General features: G+C 33.3%; 3 protein-coding genes across 4 annotated transcripts; 1 reads left to right on the top strand and 2 right to left on the bottom strand.

Annotated features, from left to right (window-relative positions):
* Positions 1–1,035: 1,035 nt before the first annotated feature.
* On the bottom strand, positions 1,036–7,028 carry LOC111283851 (exocyst complex component EXO84B-like). Its single transcript, XM_089757972.1, has 7 exons — positions 6,669–7,028; positions 6,489–6,586; positions 5,336–6,383; positions 4,274–4,762; positions 3,583–3,768; positions 2,653–2,777; positions 1,036–2,174 (listed from the first exon to the last, which is right to left on the bottom strand). Exons 1-7 carry the CDS (start codon positions 6,825–6,827, stop codon positions 1,625–1,627), a joined length of 2,655 nt encoding a protein of 884 aa, XP_089614098.1. The 5' UTR covers positions 6,828–7,028; the 3' UTR covers positions 1,036–1,624.
* Positions 7,029–14,042: 7,014 nt separating this feature from the next.
* On the top strand, positions 14,043–17,888 carry LOC111283898 (succinate--CoA ligase [ADP-forming] subunit beta, mitochondrial). Of its 2 annotated transcripts, XM_022872569.2 has the most exons (12): positions 14,043–14,288; positions 14,609–14,719; positions 14,875–14,986; positions 15,261–15,325; positions 15,464–15,541; positions 15,683–15,757; positions 15,869–16,021; positions 16,179–16,313; positions 16,461–16,625; positions 16,965–17,087; positions 17,453–17,524; positions 17,617–17,888. In XM_022872569.2, exons 1-12 carry the CDS (start codon positions 14,190–14,192, stop codon positions 17,692–17,694), a joined length of 1,266 nt encoding a protein of 421 aa, XP_022728304.2. In that variant the 5' UTR covers positions 14,043–14,189; the 3' UTR covers positions 17,695–17,888. The 2 variants fall into 2 exon arrangements, 1 of the variants encoding a protein (XP_022728304.2); XR_016341047.1 differs by lacking the exon at positions 17,617–17,888 and having other exon boundaries at positions 14,051–14,288; positions 16,951–17,087.
* Positions 17,889–19,339: 1,451 nt separating this feature from the next.
* Positions 19,340–20,991, bottom strand: LOC111283421 (CRIB domain-containing protein RIC6-like). The gene is made up of 4 exons (XM_022871964.2): positions 20,836–20,991; positions 20,555–20,658; positions 20,325–20,418; positions 19,340–19,923 (listed from the first exon to the last, which is right to left on the bottom strand). The coding sequence occupies exons 1-4, from the start codon at positions 20,897–20,899 to the stop codon at positions 19,469–19,471; spliced, it is 717 nt and encodes a 238-aa protein (XP_022727699.1). The 5' UTR covers positions 20,900–20,991; the 3' UTR covers positions 19,340–19,468.
* Positions 20,992–21,805: the final 814 nt, after the last annotated feature.

Below are 21,805 nucleotides of genomic sequence, written 5' to 3'. Positions count from 1 at the left end.
AACGTCTTCAATAAATCTTTTTGTCAATAAATCTACAAAAAATGGAATAGCTTGTCGGTTAGAGCATACGGTCGTTAATTATAAGGTTATATGTTCGATCTTTTTCTTTAAGAAACACCTTCAATAATCTTTTTAAAAAATCCAAAAAATGCCAAAAAAAAGGATCGAACCTAGACCTTATGGTTAATGATCATATACTCTAAACGACAATGCTACTCTATTTTTAATAAATTTATTGACAAGGAGATTTATTGAAGGTATTTTTACAAAAAACGCCTTCAATAATCCTTTACAATTTTTTAGGAGAATTATTGAAAGCGTTTTTTTATAGAAAATGCTTTTAATAATCGCGTCTATTTTTTATGAAAGGATTATTCAAAATGTTGTCTACCAAAAACGCCTTTAATAATTCCTTATCTATTTTTTATAAGGAGATTATTCAAGGTATTTTTTATAAAAAAATACCTTCAATAATCGCTCTAATTTTTTAGAAAAGATTATTCAATGTTTTTTAGTCGATAAATGCTACTAATTTTTGTCTTTAATGGCGTTTATAAGTAACAACATCACTATTTGAATATTTAGTGATGTTTTGATAATAAACGCCTTAAATTTTATAAAAAAACTGAAGCTAGTGGCATTTGTAAGTAAAATACTGCTACAAAACTGTCATTAATCTTCTATTTTCTTGTAGTGTTACTTATAATATTTATATAATTATTGATAGATTTATCAATTTTATGATGTTCATAATTTTTTTTTTCAATTTTTTGTCATTTTTAGGGGTATCCATAAAAAATTTGAGAAGTGTCTAATAAAAAATTTTATTTCAAATTTTCTTATTTTTTAATTTTAGAGCATTAAATGTGGCTTTGCAACTTGATTAACCCTAGTACAATGCAATAAAAGTTTATAACCTTAATTACTTACGGTGTTTATGTTGATTTTATTTGTTCTAATTGCATCAAAAAGAAAAATATACACCGATCAAAGCAAACAATATTAGACTGAACTCTAGGGTAGAGTGCCTGAGTACCAATTATATCCCAAAAGATTTAAAAAGAAAAAGGTACATATAGTTTGATGGGAATGGAATGAAGCTACAATAAATACAGACAACAAAAATAAATATATATTTAAAATTTTCAAAATTTGCATTGTTGGATAGTAAAGTTATAAAAGAAAAAACAAAGTTTGATCGAACTTCTTCCTTGCATATTTGGTTCAGAATATAGAATGAAATCATGCAGCAAAACTTGTGAATGAAAATAAGTCATTTAAGCTTGCGGCGCCATCCACTGTATTAAGCCCCATTTGGGTTGAATCAAATATTTCCCTCAACAATCTCTTCATCACGTACAACCCTTTGCATCTTACCTTCCATATGATTAACAAGAAAGGTTTTCACCCTGAGGAACTAATTTTTTATGCCAAATCCCATATCTGTCAATACCATCAACAATCCTGGATTTCACTTCATCTGCTTTTTAACCATTTTCTACTGCCAGTGATGATTTTTACATTTTTTTCATTTCCCTTTTACCAGTCTATGGAGTCAGATATCTCCAGGTTGTTTCTCTATATGACTTTCCATTATTGCAGAATATCAAGCAGAAGCAATATTTCAGTCCCTCACAACTTTCTGCCCATCGTCTTCTAGCTCATTACCAACAGAATGAGCGTCATCAGCTTCATTGCCAGCATCCTCCTTCACAGGAACCCTTAGATCTGAAGCACCGTTAGTACTATGGGATGAGGATGGATCAGACAAATCAGTTTTCTCCTGTAAATCCAGTTCGTCGCATGCTTTGCTAATGCCATTTTCTGATTCCACATTTTCTGGTCCTCCAGAATTGTTTGCCAAAACAACGGCATTTTTATCAACAGAAAAATCCTCTACATCAGAAAGAGATGGTGACCTTTCAAGAGGCCTTTCTGCCTTCATCACTGTTTCTGTTGTAATAGCAACTTCAACTCTATCCGTGATTGGTGGATCCTCATCCAAAACCAGAGAATCCTTCATAGCATTTCTACTTTCATCGTGAACAGGGTCATTTTCATGTGGTTCCTCCTCCAAACTATCAACAGAATCATCTTCAAGAAACAGTTGCATCTTCTCAATCTCCAGCAGCTTTTGAATTGCTTCAGTTGCAACATTTTTAGCCCATCCATCACTATCAACAAATAGGAAATACGTCAGAGGGATTAAAACTTCAATCGCAGAATAACTATCTATCAAAAGAATTGCGTGGGAAAAAAAGCACATCCTTACATACAACAGAAGCAATAGAACAGATTAAAGGAACAAAAAGATAGAACTATAAAAGAAAACCTGAACTCCAAATCTCCAAGCAAATCAGCTTTATTTATTAGCTTACCCAGTATCATGGAACCTGGAGATAAAGTCCCAAGATTCCTGATGAACTGGGACTTTGTCAGAAAATGGAGATTTTGTTTTACAAATAGAACCTCCATTGCCTTTACATGCTTAAATGACTGTGAGAAGCCCAAGAAGTTTGCATTACATCTTATATCCAGACCTTAGGATGATAGCACAGTAGAGTGGAGATTCTTTAAGCATGGCATAAATCGATAAATGAGAAAAAATATATATTTTCTAGCATCTGTCATTCTACAGTGACTTGAAATTACCTTTTAGGTTCAAGACCAGCTGAAGTAAATGCTGAATCCACAAGATTTTGGAGAACCAAGGGTTTTTTGGAGAAATATCCTCCAGAGTTCACAATTTCCGCCAGAAAATGCATGTCCAAGACAAACTGTTTTAGCAACAAGATTTGGCATGTCAATCACCATGATAATAGTGCATATATTGAAAATATAATGAAGCTGTCTAGAGGAAAGCTATTCGAGCCTCTCCAATTTATTTCTCTTACTGCCAGAAAGTTGTGGTCTGAAGGGAGGTAAGAAACAAAAAAAAGGCATAAAAGAATTTAAACAACTTGTATTATATGCCGTTGACTGTTAACTTTGAATTATTCTGAAGAAACATATGCTTACAAGTCCCAAAACTCTCAATAAGTATTTACTTATTCAGGATTCTATGACTGATCCATAAATGGAAATTATAATTCCCCTAAGTATCCACACTACAGGTACAGTGCAGAAAATTAATTTAGGAACTCTAAGCTGCAGGTACAAAGCACATAGTCAATACAATCTGGTGTTGTTAAAGGTGGGGCATAAAACTAAAGAGGGGACGTGATAGAGTATATGGTAGGAGAGTTCAAAACTTGAGGTTTCAAGAGGGAACAGGCTTTCAACATGTTAAAATGGCAGAAAATAGATTTATTTTATTACAGCCAACGATTTGGAAAAAGGACACTGCAATTTGAACGTTAACCATTATTTTCTTCCTGCAGATTTATCTGGATAAATGAACCAAAGGTTTTAGATATCCACATACTATGGTAAGAATAAAGGCGTTCACTTGGTAAAAGTGCCAAAAAAGTTGAGTGTCTAAACTGCAAATCTAAATTCTAAAGATAAACAACAGAATATGATGCAGATAGTGGTGAAAGAAACTTCATTTCCAAGAATTTTCTGGCATTCAAATTTATATACCTGACTGATAATGCCAGAAAGTTGGAAAGGTGAATTCTCTTTGGTATTTCTCCAAATCTCCTTCTTGTTTACAATCCAAGAAAATATAGCCTCTATCAACTCCCTTAACAGCTCCATCAACCAGTCCTCTTCAAAGACATTGTCTTCAGCAAGTTTATCAACTTTTCTTAGTTCTAAGAACAGTACCTGCTTGTTGCGAACCACAATGAAAACCATAAGAAACAAGATAGAAACTGAACCCTAAATGGTCTCATTGGAGAAAAGTCGTGTCTAATGAATCCAAATATTTTTTGCTACTTTTCTTTTTCACAAGATTGCCATTTTCTATGGAAATTGAGGCCAAAAGAACATCTATAAACAAAAAACAGCCCAAATCCAACAAATGAAATACCAATGTTGTCATAATTATAAATAGTGCCATCAGAAGTTCACAACCAAGCTGGAAAACTAACAAAAACCTTGACAACATGAAACAAAGTACCATGAAAACTTTTTGCATGGTGTGGCTAAAGTACTTTCGCTTGTGCTTTATAGTGTAATGTTTCTCCCCTTTCAATTCTTTACCAAGTGAACAGGACATTTATACCATCTTACTAGTTTGGGGATATGATGTTGCCAAAGGGTTTGTACCAGTTTATCAAAGCATATAAAGCATGTTTGTCGCATTATATCCAGAAGAAGCAAAGGTTACCTGAAAAGCAACAGATGGCATTGTATCATGAATCGAGCTAGGCTCTTCCTGGTTATCACTGCAGGATTCTTGCATAAGTTTAGAGCCATCAAGGGACATCATACTATTTATAAATTGCTGGAAGCAATGAGCTTTAAGCTTAGCAGCAGCTTCTTGAATGAACAGAATACAACCATCGAGTTCCTTCAGTTGAAAATCAATTAATTTTTTCTTTCTTGGCTCAGAATTCATGTGATTAGTACCCCTGAAGAAACTTATAATGATCTTGAAGAAGAAATATTGTAATGTTGATAAATTAGCCAGCAAAGAAATCTGTTGTGACAATGACTCTGCTGAAGTTCTTCTTGTACCTTTCACAGAAACATGTGTTTCAAAGGTAATAGCTTTCTCAAGTATGGCTATGTACTCTGTGAAGAGATTCATGAGTCCTTTAAGGATAGAACCTTCCATTTGAATGGCAAGTAAGGGGTTGACATCTGCTATGATAGCCTGAAAAGAAGGAAAGTGTATATGTAAAATTCAGTTGCACCTACAGGTACATATATTACAATATTAGTATTGCTCAATTGAACATAAGGGAAATTGTCATCCCTGGTGAATTATCCTTTGTTTGACATCTCAGAAAACAGCATTCCATCACTTCCCAAAGGCCGTGGTACTCTTAAAGTGAATCCAACAAACTATGAGGGAACTAAATTTGCTGGCTATAGTGTTGCTTTCAGAGTTTGATCTTTTCACCGGTTTTATCAAGGCAAAAAAAAGGTAGCTATAGCGTCATTACTCTAAAAGCAAAAGAAATAGGTAGATATTTAGATGGATTTATAGATATCTAGTTGTCCATGCAATGAAATTGATAGCAGTAGCTTCATATGTTAAAGGAGCTTGTTTTAAAAATGAAAGCCATGGTTGTTTAGGCCTTAGGTCAGAGATAGAGGATGAGAACAATTGTATATCCTATACTTCTACAGACAACTTGAATTTACCAGTAAAGAAATGCACACAACCATATGCATAAAATGCTTACTTAGTCCCAGGGTTAATCTAGAAAAGAGATAAGCAAACCTGCAACAGAGTTAAAAACTTCCAGCCACTGTTAGTGAGCATGCAATATTCCAGCTGCTGTCCAACAACCATAAAATTCCCTTCACTTAAAATCCCTGAGATAAGATATCTACCCAAAACCCAAGTTTCAGTTGCTGTGAACATACTGATAACTTTCTTAAAATGGTTTATATGTATCTGTAGAACCTCTTCCATACAAGGACGAATATGCTTGATCAAGTACGGCCTCAAGAATAGTCTCTGAGATTTTAACAAGGAGCAATATGACATTGCAAACTGCATGGCTTCTGCTGCTGCTGATAACCCTCCAGTTATATCAGAACTGGACTTCACATATTTATTAAATGAAGCAACAAACAATTTGGTTTCTTCCCGAGCCCATTGAATAAGTTTTGAAGCATGGGGAGAAGTTTCTCCATATAACATCATAAGGCTTCTTGCTGCTTGAGACATCATAGAAAACACGAACTTTGCAAGTTCCTTAACATATAAACCATCCAATAAGGATTGTGAACATTGAAGATTATGAATTCCAGTCGCAAGACGAAAATGATAATACTTAAGTAACAATTGAGTTGCTAGATGACTGTCACCAAGTCTGCAAATTCCAACCAACACATTTTGAAGCTCAGCAGCAGAAATTCTCGGGTTTTCAGCCGACAATGTTAGCTGTAAAGTAAGCATGGCCTTTTTCTCAGAAATCATTGAATTATACAACAGTAACAAGTCCACAGGAGAACTATCCTCAAATTGCATCCTTTGTAAAACTTCATCCTCCATTTTTAAAATAGCTATTGCTTCATCCACCCTATTTTCTAACATCAGAATATCCAATGTTTCTGAAATGTTATCGATGTGAACTGCTAACTTGCTTGGGGGAGTTGGTTCAGGAAATTCAGATTCTTGAAAATTTGAGTCAGTTGTTTCCTCTGATAAAACTTTTAAATGAATTCCATCTATAAGGTCTTTTACAAGCCTCTTTTGAGTTAAAACTTGGCTCTTTAATTGCATCAGTTCATTTTTCATTCCTTCTACTTCATCAAAAATTCTGCATGCCAAAAATATAATGAAATTTAAAAAAAAAAAAATTTGCAACCTTAAATGATGAATCTAATCAAAGTTTATATTTAAAAAGAAAAAAAAAACATATTACCTAACAAAGGAAGAATAATTAGAGAAAATGTTTCTGTGGAAATCTTCGTCTGATTCCGCCTTTAGCTCGAGAAGCTCGGAACAGAGATGCTTAATTCCCTAAAATCAAAAGAAAATTCACCTCAATATTCAGACATTAATTAACAAAAAAAAAAAGCAGTAAATTAAAATTTTGTTTTACCTTTGCGGTCATGGACTGGAGCTCGGTCTCTGCGTCGAGGTCGCTGGAGATGGAGGACATTCCGGAGCTAGTGTCAGAACGGGAGGCGTCCTCCATTTCCTGGCGGTTGTGATCTCGGAACCGGAATCGGGTAGCAGACGTTAACGAAGGAGGTTCCATGGGAATATGTGTTGCCGTCAAAACTAACGAAATTCAATTTCAAATTGTGCGGAGAAAGTGAAAACTGACTTAAAAATTCGTGGAACTGGAAGCGTGCTGCTTGGATCTTTCTGACGTCGTTTTCTACCGTTGCCGTCGATGGACAGAGTCAGCTTCGGTTTCATCGCTGCTTTAAAAATTTTCTGTTTTCAATTTTGTTTCTTGTTTTTGGCGCCAGGGAGAATGTTTGTTTGTTAAGCCCTAAACGCCGCCGTTTCAGTAAAGTTTAGATCGGGTGGGATTCGACAATTGTGTTAAAATATTTTCACTGCATTTCCAATTAGACAATTATATCCTCGAAAATTTTGTTTTTAATCTAATTTTACTCTTATAATTATTGATATTTATTTCACAAATATACCTCTAAAAAATATTTTAATGTCTTCTATTTAATTTTTTTATACATTAAAACTATCAAAGAAAATATAATTAATACAAAAAATAATTTATTAACATAATATATCTTTAAATTAATATTTTTATTTGTAAATATATTATTATTATTTTCATAAAATTATTAATTGATATAAAAATAAATACAATAATTTTTAATTAATTATTAAATCATAAATATGAATTTTATTATATATAATTTTAATGCAATGTTTTTAATAATTATTTTTATTATTATTATTTATTTTAACACAATCGTTATATTTATATTTAAATATATTTTTTATTATTAATTTTAATTTTATAATTGCAATAATTAATTGAATCATTATTATTATTTTTAACTTTACTTAAATTAATTTCATTGATTATCTAAACAAACATTAAAGTATTTGCAACTAAAATCGATAGCTGATAACATTGAATCTAGCACACCAATAGCAAGATTTGGTTGTTAGCATGTGATGAAATTGCGTGATGATCATATTGACATAGTGGAGTCCTGATTACAAAGTGGAGCTGAGGTGACTAAAAGTGTTGAGGTAGACAAAAGAGTTAAGCTGGCTCCAGGTGCTAAAACAAAAGAAGGAGTTGGTTTTAGAAGGATGATGGAATATTAGAGATAGTCACACTATAAGGAGCAACAGAAATGAGTATGTTGGTGGACGGTTATAGGAGCTGATAATATATAAATAATTGATTGACTACTGAATTGTTATTATTATGTGTTTAATTTACATTGGACAAATTTTAGAATTATAATGTCAGCACATGTAATTAATATAACCACTTTATACACGCGATTGAGGAGTATGAATGAAAATTTACAATTTCCTTCTTGCTTTCTCAACTCTCTCTTCTCTTTATTCTAGTTTTTCATTCCTCTTATTTCATTTCCTTCAATCAACGATTCATTACATAACAAAATTGGTATCAATGCATCCTAGATCCAGTCTGGGTAAGCAAAATAAATTCAAATTCATGGCAGAAGGCACTAGGCTTACCAAGTTACAAAAGTAAGTCCAAGCTTTTCAAAAACAAATGAAAATAGAACCAAAATGGTGGGAAGCTCAAAAGAGTAACATTGAAGCCAAGCTAGCCAAAAATCATAAGAGTATTCATTTAGTGCTCGAACAAAGAAGTGTTCTTGAATCCTAGCTAGCTGAAAATCAGAGGTATATTACCCAGATCCTTGAGTTGTTATCACCACAAAAAGTAAAAACTAGTCAGTCTGAGTTAAAAGGTGCTAGAAGTTCCATTAGCAATCAGTTTACTTCATTGTTCAGTTCAAAAAGAAAGGTAAGGCCTTTGTTCAGATTACTGTGATAGATGATCAAAGTAAATATACTTACAAAAATGATGAGCATGGAATTTTAGCTAAAAATCAGCCTGAAAACAAGAGCTATTTCTTTCAAAATAATGCTAGACAATTTAAGAACGGTGGTTTCGATACTAGGAATAGCTCTAATACTTTAGGAAATATATATGCCCTAAGACCCAAAATAAAACTTCTTGTATTTGTTGGTAGCAACCCAAAAGGGTGGCTTAAAAAATGTGAAAAATATTTTGCTATATTCTTCATTAATATTTTGCTATATTCTCCATTAGTGACCATTAGAAACTTGAAATTGCTGCTATGTATTTGATTGGGAGAGCTGAAGTGTGGTTTGATGGCTATGTTATGCAACGGAACGTGGTGACTTGGCAACAATTTACTAGTGATTTGTGCCTAAGGTTTTGTGATAGAACTTGTTCTAATGTTGTGCAAGAATTTAATAAATTAAACAAAAAAGGGTTAATGGATAAGTATAAGGAGAAATTTGAGGAATTGAAACCCTATATGTGTAGTTCAATCCCTATTTAATAGAAGAATATGTTGTTTCTAGCTTCATTAGTGGGCTTTAAAAAGACTTAAAGCTCAAGGTTAAAGCAAATGAGCCTAGTAACTTTATTGTTATATACATACAAGCTAAGCTACATGAATTGTCCATTGAACTTGAAAACAAAAGGTTTAAATAATTACCCAAAACCACCATTACTTCCAATATTGGACCTTACCTGAAACTAATACATTCATTTACTAACCAAACACTAAAACCATTCAAATTACCTCACCTATAACTAATAAACAACAATTGATAGAGCAAAAAAAGGCACAAAACTTGTATTTTAAATGTGGTGAATGATTTTCTCCTTGACATATGTATAAGTTCAAACAATTTAATGCTATTGAAGCTACTGAGATGATTAAAAATGAGAATTATGGTAATCTTGATGAAGATTTAGAACCAAAAATAATAGAAGAGCTAGATAATACTAAAAAACTACAGATATCCATTAATGTTATAACAGGAAGTGTAAGGCATAATACCATCAGAATTGCAAGAACTATAAAAGGGAAACCACTTACCATTCTTATAGACAGTGGTAGTACTCATAGTTTTGTTACTCCAAGGTAGGCTAAGGATGGTATTGAAGTTGAACAAACTAAACCACTAACTATTACTGTAGTCAATGGTGAAAGACTCTATAGTAATGTTAAGTGCAAGAAGTTAGCATAAGTGATGCAGGGTTACATTTTTACACATGATTTAAGAGTCTTACCAATGAGGGGTAGTGATATGGTTCTTGGTGTTGACTAGATGAAAAAGTATAGTCCTATGGTGTTTAACTTTAATAACTTATCAATAGCATTTCAAAAGGAAAAGCAACAAGTGGTATTAACAGAGGTCATAAACAACCAGAATTTAAACTTATTTTTGGTCAAAAGTTACAAAAACTAGTGAATAAGAAACATGAGCAAATGAGGGAATTTTATATGATCAGCATAAAGAGTAGAGAAGATAAAAAAGTTCCACCAAAATAACAAAAATTATTGCTTACATATTCATGCATTTTTGCTGAGCCAACTAAGCTTCCACCTAAAAGGTCTCACAATTATAGTTTACCTTTTAAGAAAAAAGCTTAGCCTGTAAACCTCAGATCTTATAGGTTTTCTCATTACCAAAAAGTTAAAATTGAAAAATAGATTTTTGAAATGTTTTCTTCATCAATCATCCAAACTAGTAGGAGTCCATTTGCCTCACCTTGCCTATTAGTTAAAAAACAAAAGGTTCATAAAGGCTTTATGTTGATTATAGGCAACTCAATGCAGTGACAATCGAGGATAAATTTTCAATTTCAGTGGTAGAAGATTTGCTTGACAAACTCATAGGAGCTAAATTCTTTTTAAAAATTTATCTACGATCAAGCTACTAGCTAGTTACAGTTCAAGATGAAGATATTCCAAAGATAGCTTTTAGGACACATCATAGGCATTATGAGTTCAAGGTAATGCCATTCTGGCTTATTAATGCTTCAATTATTTTTTAATCCTTAATGAATGCTATTTTTTTTCTTATTTAAGGAAATTTATACTAGTTTTCTTTGATGATATACTTATTTATAGTACATCTTACAAGAACATGTGTTACTCTTACAACTTATTTTAAAGTGTTGAAGTGTAATAAGCTATTTATAAAAAAAAAAAAAAAAGTGTTTTATTTGCCAGAAATAGGTTGAATATCTTGGTCACATTACCTCTATGGATGAAGTGGCAACCGATCCTTCTAAGGTGGAATCTATGAAGAATTGGCCATTACCTAGCAATTTAAAGTCCTTTACAGGGTTTTTGGGGTTGACTGGCTACTACAAGAAGTTCATCAAGGGGTATGAAGTTATCAGCAAGCCTTTAACAGACATATTGAAGAAATATGGGTTTAATTAAATGCCTAAGGCAATAACATCTTTTCAACAACTTAAAGAAGCCATGCATAGAGCCCCAATACTAGTCTTACTTGATTTTTTGAAACCATTTTAATGAGAGACTATTGCTTGCTTGACTAGTATAAAAACGGTATTATCCCAAAAAAAAAAAGCCTATTGTTTACTTGAGTAAGGACTTAGGACCAAGACATGTTGATTTGTCCATAAATGAGAAAGATTATTTGGCCATTTTAATGGCTGTTACCAAATAGAGGCATTATCCAAAAAGAGAGCCATTCATCATCAAAATAGATCATGAGTCCTTAAAATATTTGTTAGAGAATAAGTTATCCACAACGATACAAAAGAAAAAATTAACTAAGCTATTAGGCTTGAATTACACTATTCAATATAGGAAAAATAAGATGAATATGGTGGCAGATGCCTTGTCAAGGCAACATAAGGAAAAAAGAAGCTTGCAGGCCTTAAACTCCACAACCCTTATTCTAAAATGGGTTACTGAAGTGGAGCAGAGTTATGAAAGTGATGCATTGGCTTAAGAAAAAATTACTCTTTTTACCCTTAAACATGCTGATAATCATCAATACTCATTCATTAATGAAGTACTCAGGTTCAAGGGTAGGGTGTATTTGGGAAACTAAGGATCACTACATGATCAGGTACTAAGATTATTGCATGATTTTTCTTAAGGTGGACATTTTGGGGTGCAAGCAACTTACTACAAATTGAGGCTTTACTTCTATTGGCCAGAATGTTGAAGTAAGTACAATAATATGTTCAACTATATGAAGTTTGGCAAAGGAACAAAGATGAACATATTGCTTATCCAGGTCTGCTATAACCTATACCTATTCTTAATCAAGTTTGGGAAATTATTACTATGGATTTTATGGAAAGTTTGCTTCAGACACAAAGTTTCAATTACATCATGGTTGTTATTGATAAACTCATTAAGTATGTACATTTCTTGCCTTTAGCTCATCTCTTTACTGCTATAAATGTGGCCAAACTATATTTTAACTAAATTCGTAAACTTCATGGTACATCAAAATTAGTGATATTTGAAAGGGACAAAGGTTTTGTTGGTTCAGTTTGGCAGAAACTAATTGAGCTATTAGGAACTTTTGTACATCTAAGCATAGCGTATCATCCTAAGTCTAATGGACAATCTGAAAGGTTAAACTAGTGTTTAGAGTAATATTTACGTTATATGTGTTTCCTTAGACCAAAAACATAGGCTCAGTGGTTAGCTCTAGCAAAGTGGTGGTATAATTTGATCTACCATTTTACTTTCAAAATGACACCTTTTCAAGCTCTCTATGGTTATCCTCCTCCAGGGTTTGCTTGGGATGTTAGTAGTGAAGCTAGGGTGTTTATTGTTGAGGAGCTATTAAAGAAAAAAGATAAGTTGAGCAAGCTATAGGTGGATCAATTGGAAAAGGCACAACACAAAATGAAGTTTTATGCTAACAAGAATAGAATTGAAAGAGCATTTAAGGTTGGGGATGAGGTGTATTTGAAGCTTCAGCAATATAGGCATACTTCTCTGGCACTTAGAAAAAACTTGAAGTTTTTAGCAAGATATTATGGTCCATATCTTGTAGTTGTCAAAATTGGTAAAGTAGCCTATAAACTTCAACTTCCTAAGAATTTAAAGATATATCTAATGTTTCACGTGAGTCTCATAAAGAAGAAAATTGCAACTAAGGTTGTGGCTAGGATAGCTTTTCCTAAAGTTGGTGAAAATGGGCAACCATTAGTTTATCCTGTCAGGGTTTTTAACAAAAAAGTGGTTAAAAGAAACAAGGCTATCATTCAACTATTGGTATAATGGTGTAATCTTGGCCTCAAGAATGCTACTTGGGAAGATTATTTGGTCATTATGTCCCAGTTTCCATCGTTTAATCCTTAAAGACAATGATCAATTAAAGAAGAGGGTAAGGTGATGAAACTGCATGGTGATCATATTGGCATGGTAAAGTCAAGGTCACAAGATGGAGCTGAAGTGGCTAAAAGTGTTGAGGTAAACAAAAGAGTTAAACTGGCTGGAGATGCTAAAACAAAGGAAGGAGTTGGTTCTAAAAGGATGATGGAATATTTGAAACAGTCGCATTACAAGGAGCAATAGAAATGAGCATGTTGGTGGACGGTTATGGGAGCTGACAATATATAAATAATTGGTTGACTATTGAATTGTTATTACTATGTGCTTAATTTACATTGGACAAATTTTAAAATTATGATGTCAGCACATGTAATAAATATAACCACCTTGTACATACAGTTGAAGAGTATGAAAATTTACAATTTTCTTTTTGCTTTTTCAACTCTCTTTTCTCTTTATTCTAGTCTTTTATTCCTCTTATTTCATTTCCTTTAATCAACCGACTCATTACAAAACATAACAATGTCGATCTAGTATGCTAATCATCAATCTTATCATCGATAGTCAAAGATCATCCTTTCAACAACTCAAAACTGTTGAAAGAATGTCTAAAATTAACTCCAAGCAACTCCAACAAAAATATCTTGTGAATGGTAGCTAAAAGAAATGAAAAAAAGCATAAAAAGAGAAAAGGGTAAAATTAGAGAAAATTAAAAAAATTATGATTTTAAAAAATTTTAAAATATTTGTTAGAATTTTAGATATTAATTTTTAATTAAAAGATGAAATAGTATTTTTATAGTCATTCCGCTTATATCACTTTACATACTTTTAACCATCCAAATATCTTAATATTATTCATCATTATTCTATTTCATAAATCAAATTATAAAATAACTATTACTCCTACATTTTTATTCCTATAAATTTATTATTTATTTTTAAAAAAATTATTTAACCGACCAAACGTGCCATAGAATATTAAAAAAAAAAAAATTGACTTCAAACGCATAAAAAACCGCAAAATTTTTTACAAAACGAAATGAGTTTTTGTTTCTGTTTTTTATTTCCTTTTTAGAAATACCAAATGTGGTCAGACTATAAATATGACAGCCAAAGGACAAAAAAGGTTCAAGGGTGGCGTCTTACTTCTTCTCTGACCCTGCTCGCTTGTTTCCCTTCCCTTGGCGAAAATTCTCTCTTTTTCATTGATTTTTCTAGCGTTTGCTGCAGATCTCGATAAGTCCTTCGTTGATCATTAAGGGGAAACGAAGAGCAAAATGAGAGGATTAGTGAACAAGCTCGTCTCCAGCTCTCTCTCCGTGGCAGGCAAATGGCAGAAACAACAGCTACGCCGTCTCAACATCCACGAATATCAGGTTTATTTACTTTATCATTTTTTTCTTGTATGTATTTTATTCCTTACATGCCATTGTATTTTTAATTATTTCTGAGAAATGGTAAACGGAAACTGTGATTTCCAAAAGAATACTTGATTAGTAATCTATAGTTTATATCTGATTTAATGCCTGTTTGGTTCCTATGACAATTTTTTTAGCTAGCTGACTTTTTTTTTTGGAATTAAACTTAGAGTTTACTGCATTTTACTGGGTTTTGTGGATCTGTGTATCTGTTTGGAAATATAAATTTCATGTGAGCGTCCCGGTGATAATCGAAATTTTGGTTATTTGAAAATCAGGGGGCTGAGTTGATGAGCAAATACGGAATTAATGTGCCGAAAGGGGTTGCTGTTTCTTCTCTTGATGAAGTTAAAGAAGCAGTCAAGGCTGTCTTCGCCAATGACAATGAGGTAAATTCTTCAATTTGTGCAATGGATTTTATGCTTTAATGTTTAATAGCCTGATTATTGATTGTGTTAAGCACAGGGGAGTTATTGCCTTGTATTCTTAACTATGAGAAATTGAATTTTGAAAAACTATTTTATGACATATCTTGTTGGAGTAGCTGGTGGTTAAAAGTCAAATTTTGGCTGGTGGGAGAGGCTTGGGAACATTCCAAAATGGTTTTAAGGGTGGAGTTCACATCGTTAAGGCTGACCAGGTTGAAGATATGGCTGGTACTGAAAATTTTTATTATTATCTTTACAGAAAATTTAGACTCTATTACATGTTGCAAAGTACATTAATGTATGTGTGTTCTTCCGGAGTTTTTCATTTATCTTTGCAAAATATGATATTCAAAGTTCTACATGTGTGTTTGACTGTTTGTTCATCTACCATCAACTTGTGCTCTCACTAATTATTGAAATGCTTGCTGCTATTTGGCATTTAAAAGCATTGCTTTTGCTTTTAGTTGTTTTATAATAGGTGCTTTATTTTTATTGCATGCAGGGAAGATGCTTGGACAGATACTTGTTACCAAACAAACTGGCCCCCAAGGCAAAGTTGTCAGCAAGGTTAGGGACCGTCATTTTTCTTTTTTTTTTGGTGTGGAACTTAATTTTCAATTAATCTATGCGGTCAGTTTCAATTAAACTCTGGGGATTCGATCTAGTAATTGTTTGAATCTCTATTCACTTTATTTTCTTTTACAGGTTTATCTGTGTGAAAAGTTGTCACTTGTGAACGAGGTGTACTTTGCTATCACTCTCGATCGTAACACTGCTGGTCCGGTATGTTTCCAACTGAGTAGGTTATCTTTATAGCTGCTTTAAACAACTTTTTTTGTTCACCCCATTTCTGGTGGTAACTTTAATTGATTGCTCATGAAATCAAAGGTGCTTAACTGCACTATTTTTTGTTCTGTTTATCAGCTTATAATTGCCTGTAAAAAGGGAGGAACCAGCATTGAAGACCTCGCAGAGAAGTACCCTGACATGATTATTAAGGTTATAATTGTCTTGTTATCCTGATGTTTTAGTATAACGAATAAGGCAATCTCTTCTTTCCACGGTGATCGTGATATGATTATGCAACTGATTCATCATTATTTCTGATAGGTACCTGTTGATGTTTTCAAAGGCATTACTGATGAAGATGCTGCCAAGGTTGTGGATGGTTTGGCTCCAAAGGTTGCCAATAGAAATGATTCTATTGAACAAGTGAAGAAACTATATAAGCTTTTCTGTGAATGTGATTGCACATTGTTGGAAGTGAGTATGAGTTTCTTTGTTTGGCTATATTTTTCCTTCACTATCTCTGTGAATGTGATTGCACATGTGTTACTAGTAGTTTTATTTGTTAACTGCAAAATGCATTTCTGTTTTTCTGATGGTCATCTTTGTGTGATTTGTTTATTCTCTTGGACAGATTAATCCTCTTGCTGAGACTTCTAGTAACCAATTAGTAGCTGCTGATGCAAAGTTGAACTTTGATGATAATGCTGCTTTTCGTCAAAAGCAGATATTTGCTTTCCGTGATCCATCACAAGAGGATCCTCGAGAAGTATGGATTTGTCTCCTTTTCACTTTTATTGTGTTTATCAAATGATTATTCTTTGTTTTCTTGTAAATCAAAATACAACTCAAGTGAATTGCATGATAATCCAATATTTGTACTCACAGTCCTATTCTGCATTTTCTCTTATTACAGGTTGCTGCTGCCAAAGCTGATTTGAATTACATTGGCTTAGATGGAGAAATTGGTTGTATGGTGAATGGTGCAGGTTTAGCAATGGCTACAATGGATATAATTAAATTGCATGGGGGAACTCCTGCTAATTTTCTGGATGTAGGTGGAAATGCTTCTGAAGGCCAGGTAATGATGTTCTTTGCTTTTTATACTTTCATAGCATTGCCTTTCTGTGGTAACATTTGTCGTTCAAGTGTGGTTACTTTTCTGCACTGGTACATTGGCTTTTCATTAGTCTTAATAATAGTTATGAGGCTATGTATCTTTGGGGAACATGTGACCACACACTTCTGTGCATGACCGTATGTTGTTTCCGCTGCTGTTGACCCATTTCTCGCAGCACTGGTCATGCTGTAGAATTATTTGCTTCATGGAAAATTTGGTATCTGACAGTTGATGCTAACTTAATGCAATAATCACCGTCCAATGTATTTGTTCTTTTAATTCTTAGATAATGTGGAACAGGTGGTTGAGGCATTTAAGATTCTGACTTCTGATGAGAAAGTGAAAGCAATTTTAGTGAACATATTTGGAGGAATAATGAAATGCGATGTGATTGCAAGTGGGATTGTCAATGCTGCCAAACAGGTGAGAGTTGCATAAAATTGCTTCAACTTCCCTTTGGAGCAAGTTTTTTATCTACATTAGTGACCAGGTCCTCATGTATCACACTAGCATTGTATATTAATATATGTGGATGAATCATCATTTTAACACTAATGCAGAGAAAACCAGACTGTATGTTGGAAATTTATGAAGCACAAATTACAGTGCCATTTTAAAAAAAATAAAACTATGTAGACAAAAAAAAGGAGAAAAGAAACTATGATTGTTTTTGTTTGTCAAACTTTAAAGTTATCAATATCTATTTTTTTATTCAATCAATATGTAAATTTTATTTCATCCACAATTCTTGTAAAAGACGTTGAATTATGTTGGGCCATGTGTTACAGGTTGCCCTAAAAGTTCCTGTGGTGGTTCGTCTTGAAGGTACCAATGTTGACCAAGGGAAGAGAATTTTGAAGGTAAATTGGAAATTTGATGGACAAATTTTCTTATATCTTGACAATTATTGATGTCTTTTTGGTTTCCTTGTTGATTGCCAATGGTCCTGCAGGAAAGTGGAATGACACTAATAACGGCAGAAGATTTGGATGATGCTGCAGAGAAAGCAGTTAAAGCCACAACCAGTTGAGAAATTTAAGATACCGAGACTTTTGTTCTTGCCGCTTATCATCTTTAACAACATGGATGAGTTTTTTTATAAATCAAACCCCTAGAATCCTGTTAATAATAAAGCATAGGGTCGATATATTTGTGATATTTGCTCTGGACGGTTAGCTTGGCATTCAAAGTCTGAAATAAACTCATTTTCTCTCTTCTTGATTACTTGAATGTTACTTACACCCACGCACCAGTCACAAGCCACACTTTTGGTCGATTTTAGACCATGTAGTGAATTTTGTTTCAACAAATAAATCCATATGCGATTGAGAAATAACCATTGAGAAAAATGGTGTGGTAATTTCTGTATGCCCGCTTCTATGATCAAAGTTAAATATTGCAGGAGTTTCGTGGGTGTCATAAAATCTATAGTTTGTTGTGATTCCTTGAGACGCAATCCATAGTTTATTGCGAAACTTCGTACGAAGGATGGCCAAAGGTTTTATTCCTTCTAACAATTCCGCAATCTTCCCGGAAATTCCATTGGAGTTGGTTTGTATGTTCACCATGGGATTGACGACGGTTGCGCTTGGCAGGGCAGTTGCATGGCACGCAAATAAACCTTCCCTTTCCCAACTCTGACCATCCTCGTCAACTGCGCCTTCACCTTCGATTTATCCCATTCATGGTCCAATACTCGTCCTTGGAACTAAGACCACCTGCAAGCTTTCCTCTGTAGGACCTTTGCATTTGATTCTCATGCCACCACTACGATGGCTTCTCACTTCCACCGCCCAGCCACCAGCTAGCTAATTTTGGGGGCTTTATTGGCATTTGCCACTGTATTACAGTAATTTGAGTAATTACTTTTTTTTTTTCTATTTTGCTTTGGTCAATGAATCAATGACAAGTAGATATAGTATTATTTTGTTGCTAAATATCCACTTCACTAGCATTTTTTTTAAAACAATTTGCATATTCCTGGAGATTCTCATATGGTGCTAACTGATAATTGAAGCGAAACCGACGTAAATACTACTGATGAGTAGTAGGAAGCTTTTTTTTTTTTTTTGGTGCAATTTGGTTTGGGAAAGTGAAAATTGCCAGCCTTTATCTTTTTGGCTTCAAATTTTCTTCACTTTTTCCACTTTATTTCAGACATTAAATTGTTTTAAATCATTGATCAGCTTGCTAATTTATTTGATTTTTAGGGGAGGAAAGCAACTTCTTGGCATTTTGACAACCAGTTTTTGGTGTTCCATTTCGAGCATTTGTGCCCGGACGAGGCAACTCTTGAGAAAAAGCTGCTGTTTTAGAACATTAATCATGATTTATGAAGACTCAGACAATAGAAAAATCACCAATGCACACGACCAAAAACACAGCTAGAGTCAAGTGACAGTTGATTTAGACATGAACAATACATTTTCAATCTATCCAGATGAAAAAAAATGAGAAAGCAATCTGTTTGATCAAGATTAACACTCCATTTTCATCATGATAGGTAGATTTAGGTTAGACCTTAATCTGACCAATGAAATTTACCAAAGAATTGATGCATGTGCCATGAAAAAAATTAATATCCCCACGCTTTGAAAAATTTTCCTTCATTTCCAAGTATCAACAATGAATTCCATGGGTTTTCGATCATATAAGGTTTCCCCGAGGTGGGAAAAAGAAACAAAACCAAAAACAAAAAAAAATGAAAGAAAAGTATGCAATTCTTTTTGGTTTCCATTAAAGCAAAAGAGTCTAGCTAGTAGCTACCAATGTGCAATTACCAACCAAAAACAATGCCACCAACATTAATTTTCTCTGGAATTATCCTCCTCTTCTTCAAAAGCTGAAGCATTACTGAGTTGTTCCCCTCGGCCTCTAGATACAGACCCTGACTCGGATCCATTATCCAAGTCCTGGGTTCTGGACCTCCTGGAGGATCCCTCGACTGAGTCTCTGTCTTTGGACTTTTTCCGCCGACCGCTTTTCTTTGGGATGCCAGGGAGATCTTGTGAGGCTGAATCAGTAGCTTGGTTTGCATCCTTGGATTTTTTAGGCTTGGCAATTCCATCTGAAGTATCTTTGGAAGAAGAGTTATTTGAAGGCTTCCTTGATTGCCTAGGTTTATCTGGTTTTTCCTTCATTGAAGACTCTCCTGTACCGTTCCCATTTGTAGATGAGCTGCGCCTTGATGATTTTGGCAGTTCTGGCATGTCTCTTGATGAAGAGCTTTGACGCCGTGAGCCTTTTCGGTTGCTTCCATCTGCAAAATTGTCTCAATAATCAATATTAACCAAAACAATGATGCATAAACTTACGTACCAAAAAATGAAAAAACCAAAATATACATGGATGCAAATGATCAACATGAATGGTCTCCATTTTTATTCATTTGTGTTTATTATTAAACTTAATAAATCGGTTATAACAACATTTCAGCATTCGTTAATTAAAAGAATAAATTGAAAATATAAAAAATTTTATTTATATTAATTCGTTTACATCCAATAATATAAATTAACAGAAATAGACTTGATTTTTTTATCGTTTATTAAGTTTATCAAATGATTACGAACGATATATAAATATTTGTTAATTAAATAAACATAATAAAATTCCATCTAATTCATGCAAGTTTCGCTTGCATCCTAAAAATGTAGTTACCTTGAGAGACCCATTTGACAGGATCTTCCTCCCGAACTCCTGCGTTAGCTAAAGGTTCTGATGAAAATCCTTGCGGTGATTTAAACTCATTCATCTGCGTATAAAATGAAAGCCTGAATATACTCCAATATGAATCATGTTTGCCCTTCGCATGGCAAATTTTAATTTTGTGATTATAGCAAGATGAAAACTTTTACTATAATCATAGTAATAATAGTAGTTAAATTTACCCAGCTGGGTGCAGAATTTACAGATGGGCCATCCCATCCTATATGTGCCACATGCTTCACATCTGTGGGCAAACCAATCTGCATTTCAGACTCTTTTTCATTCTCTGCAAAATAAGTTCATGCATTTTGTCATTATAAGATTTCAATGATCAAAGTTTAAATCCTGATATTCTTAATTATAAAAAAAAAATAAAGCATTTTCCAAAATTTCTTGTCCTTGTCTTAAAAAGGGTAATAAAGGAATCTGCAGTGAAGAAGGCCAAAGAGATGGAATTACATACCAAATATTTGAGAAATGTATCTCAGGCCTTTGAGGAGGCCTTTCATCTTATTGTTTGATGACATTTTCTTTTTGATACTTCAGCTTTGATCTAAACTAAAGCAGCCCCTTAATTTTGAGTAGCTTCTGAGATGGAGATGGAATAAGTCAAGCTTCAAATCTGAATCTGAAACAAGAAAAAAAAATAAAATGTAAACTTCTTTTTATTTATTTATTTTACAAAAGAATAGTTCAAGAAGAGATTTTAGGTGTAAGAATTTAAACTTTAAATCTATTGCATAACACTGTATGAATGATTTGAGTTAAATTCAGAATTTAAATGTAAACTTTTTTAGTATCCAATATATAATTTTCTCTTAGCCTTTAAACATTGAAAAATGATGAAAACATCTCACCTTCATGGAAGAACAAAATTTTCTGTGATGCAAAAATGCATCAAATCATGCATGCAACATATGAAAGGAGATTAATTTTTCCCCTTAAGAAACAGCAAACAGCAAAAAGAACAGTTTATTTTGTTCCTTGAACAAGCTGAATATCGTGGAGAAAGTGAAATTCATAGAAAAAAAAAATTTGGATCAAAAACATTTGACCGTTTTTGACAAATGGGTCATTAGGATTATGGTGAGGAGAAAAGGTAAGAATTAGGAAGCCAAATTCTGTTTTAACCAAAACTTGCGTTAATTCAACGGTAATGCATCATTCATAGTTAAGACTAACCAATCTAAACCAAAAACTTATCGAAAATTTAGGTATGAAAATGAGAAGAGATCAAATTTTCTTTTCCAAATACTAAATTTAGCTTTCATTTTTTTTAGCTTTTTCCAATGTCCTTTATCAAACCCGAAATCATCAAAATATATGTCATCTGAGTTAACTTTCGGTTGGTTTGGTTTTTGTTTTTAATTATAGACTAAAAATTTTGAGTGGAAAATTTTCTGGAAAAAAAAGAAAGAGATTGAATTCAAGTT

The sequence above is a fragment of the Durio zibethinus genome, chromosome 3 (genome assembly GCF_047325235.1).
Source record: "Durio zibethinus cultivar Kanyao isolate XHJ-2024 chromosome 3, ASM4732523v1, whole genome shotgun sequence".
In the NCBI taxonomy this organism is placed as follows: Eukaryota; Viridiplantae; Streptophyta; class Magnoliopsida; order Malvales; family Malvaceae; genus Durio; species Durio zibethinus.
The sequence above is the reverse complement of the archived record's forward strand: the minus strand, read 5'-3'. Positions and strand labels throughout refer to the sequence as shown.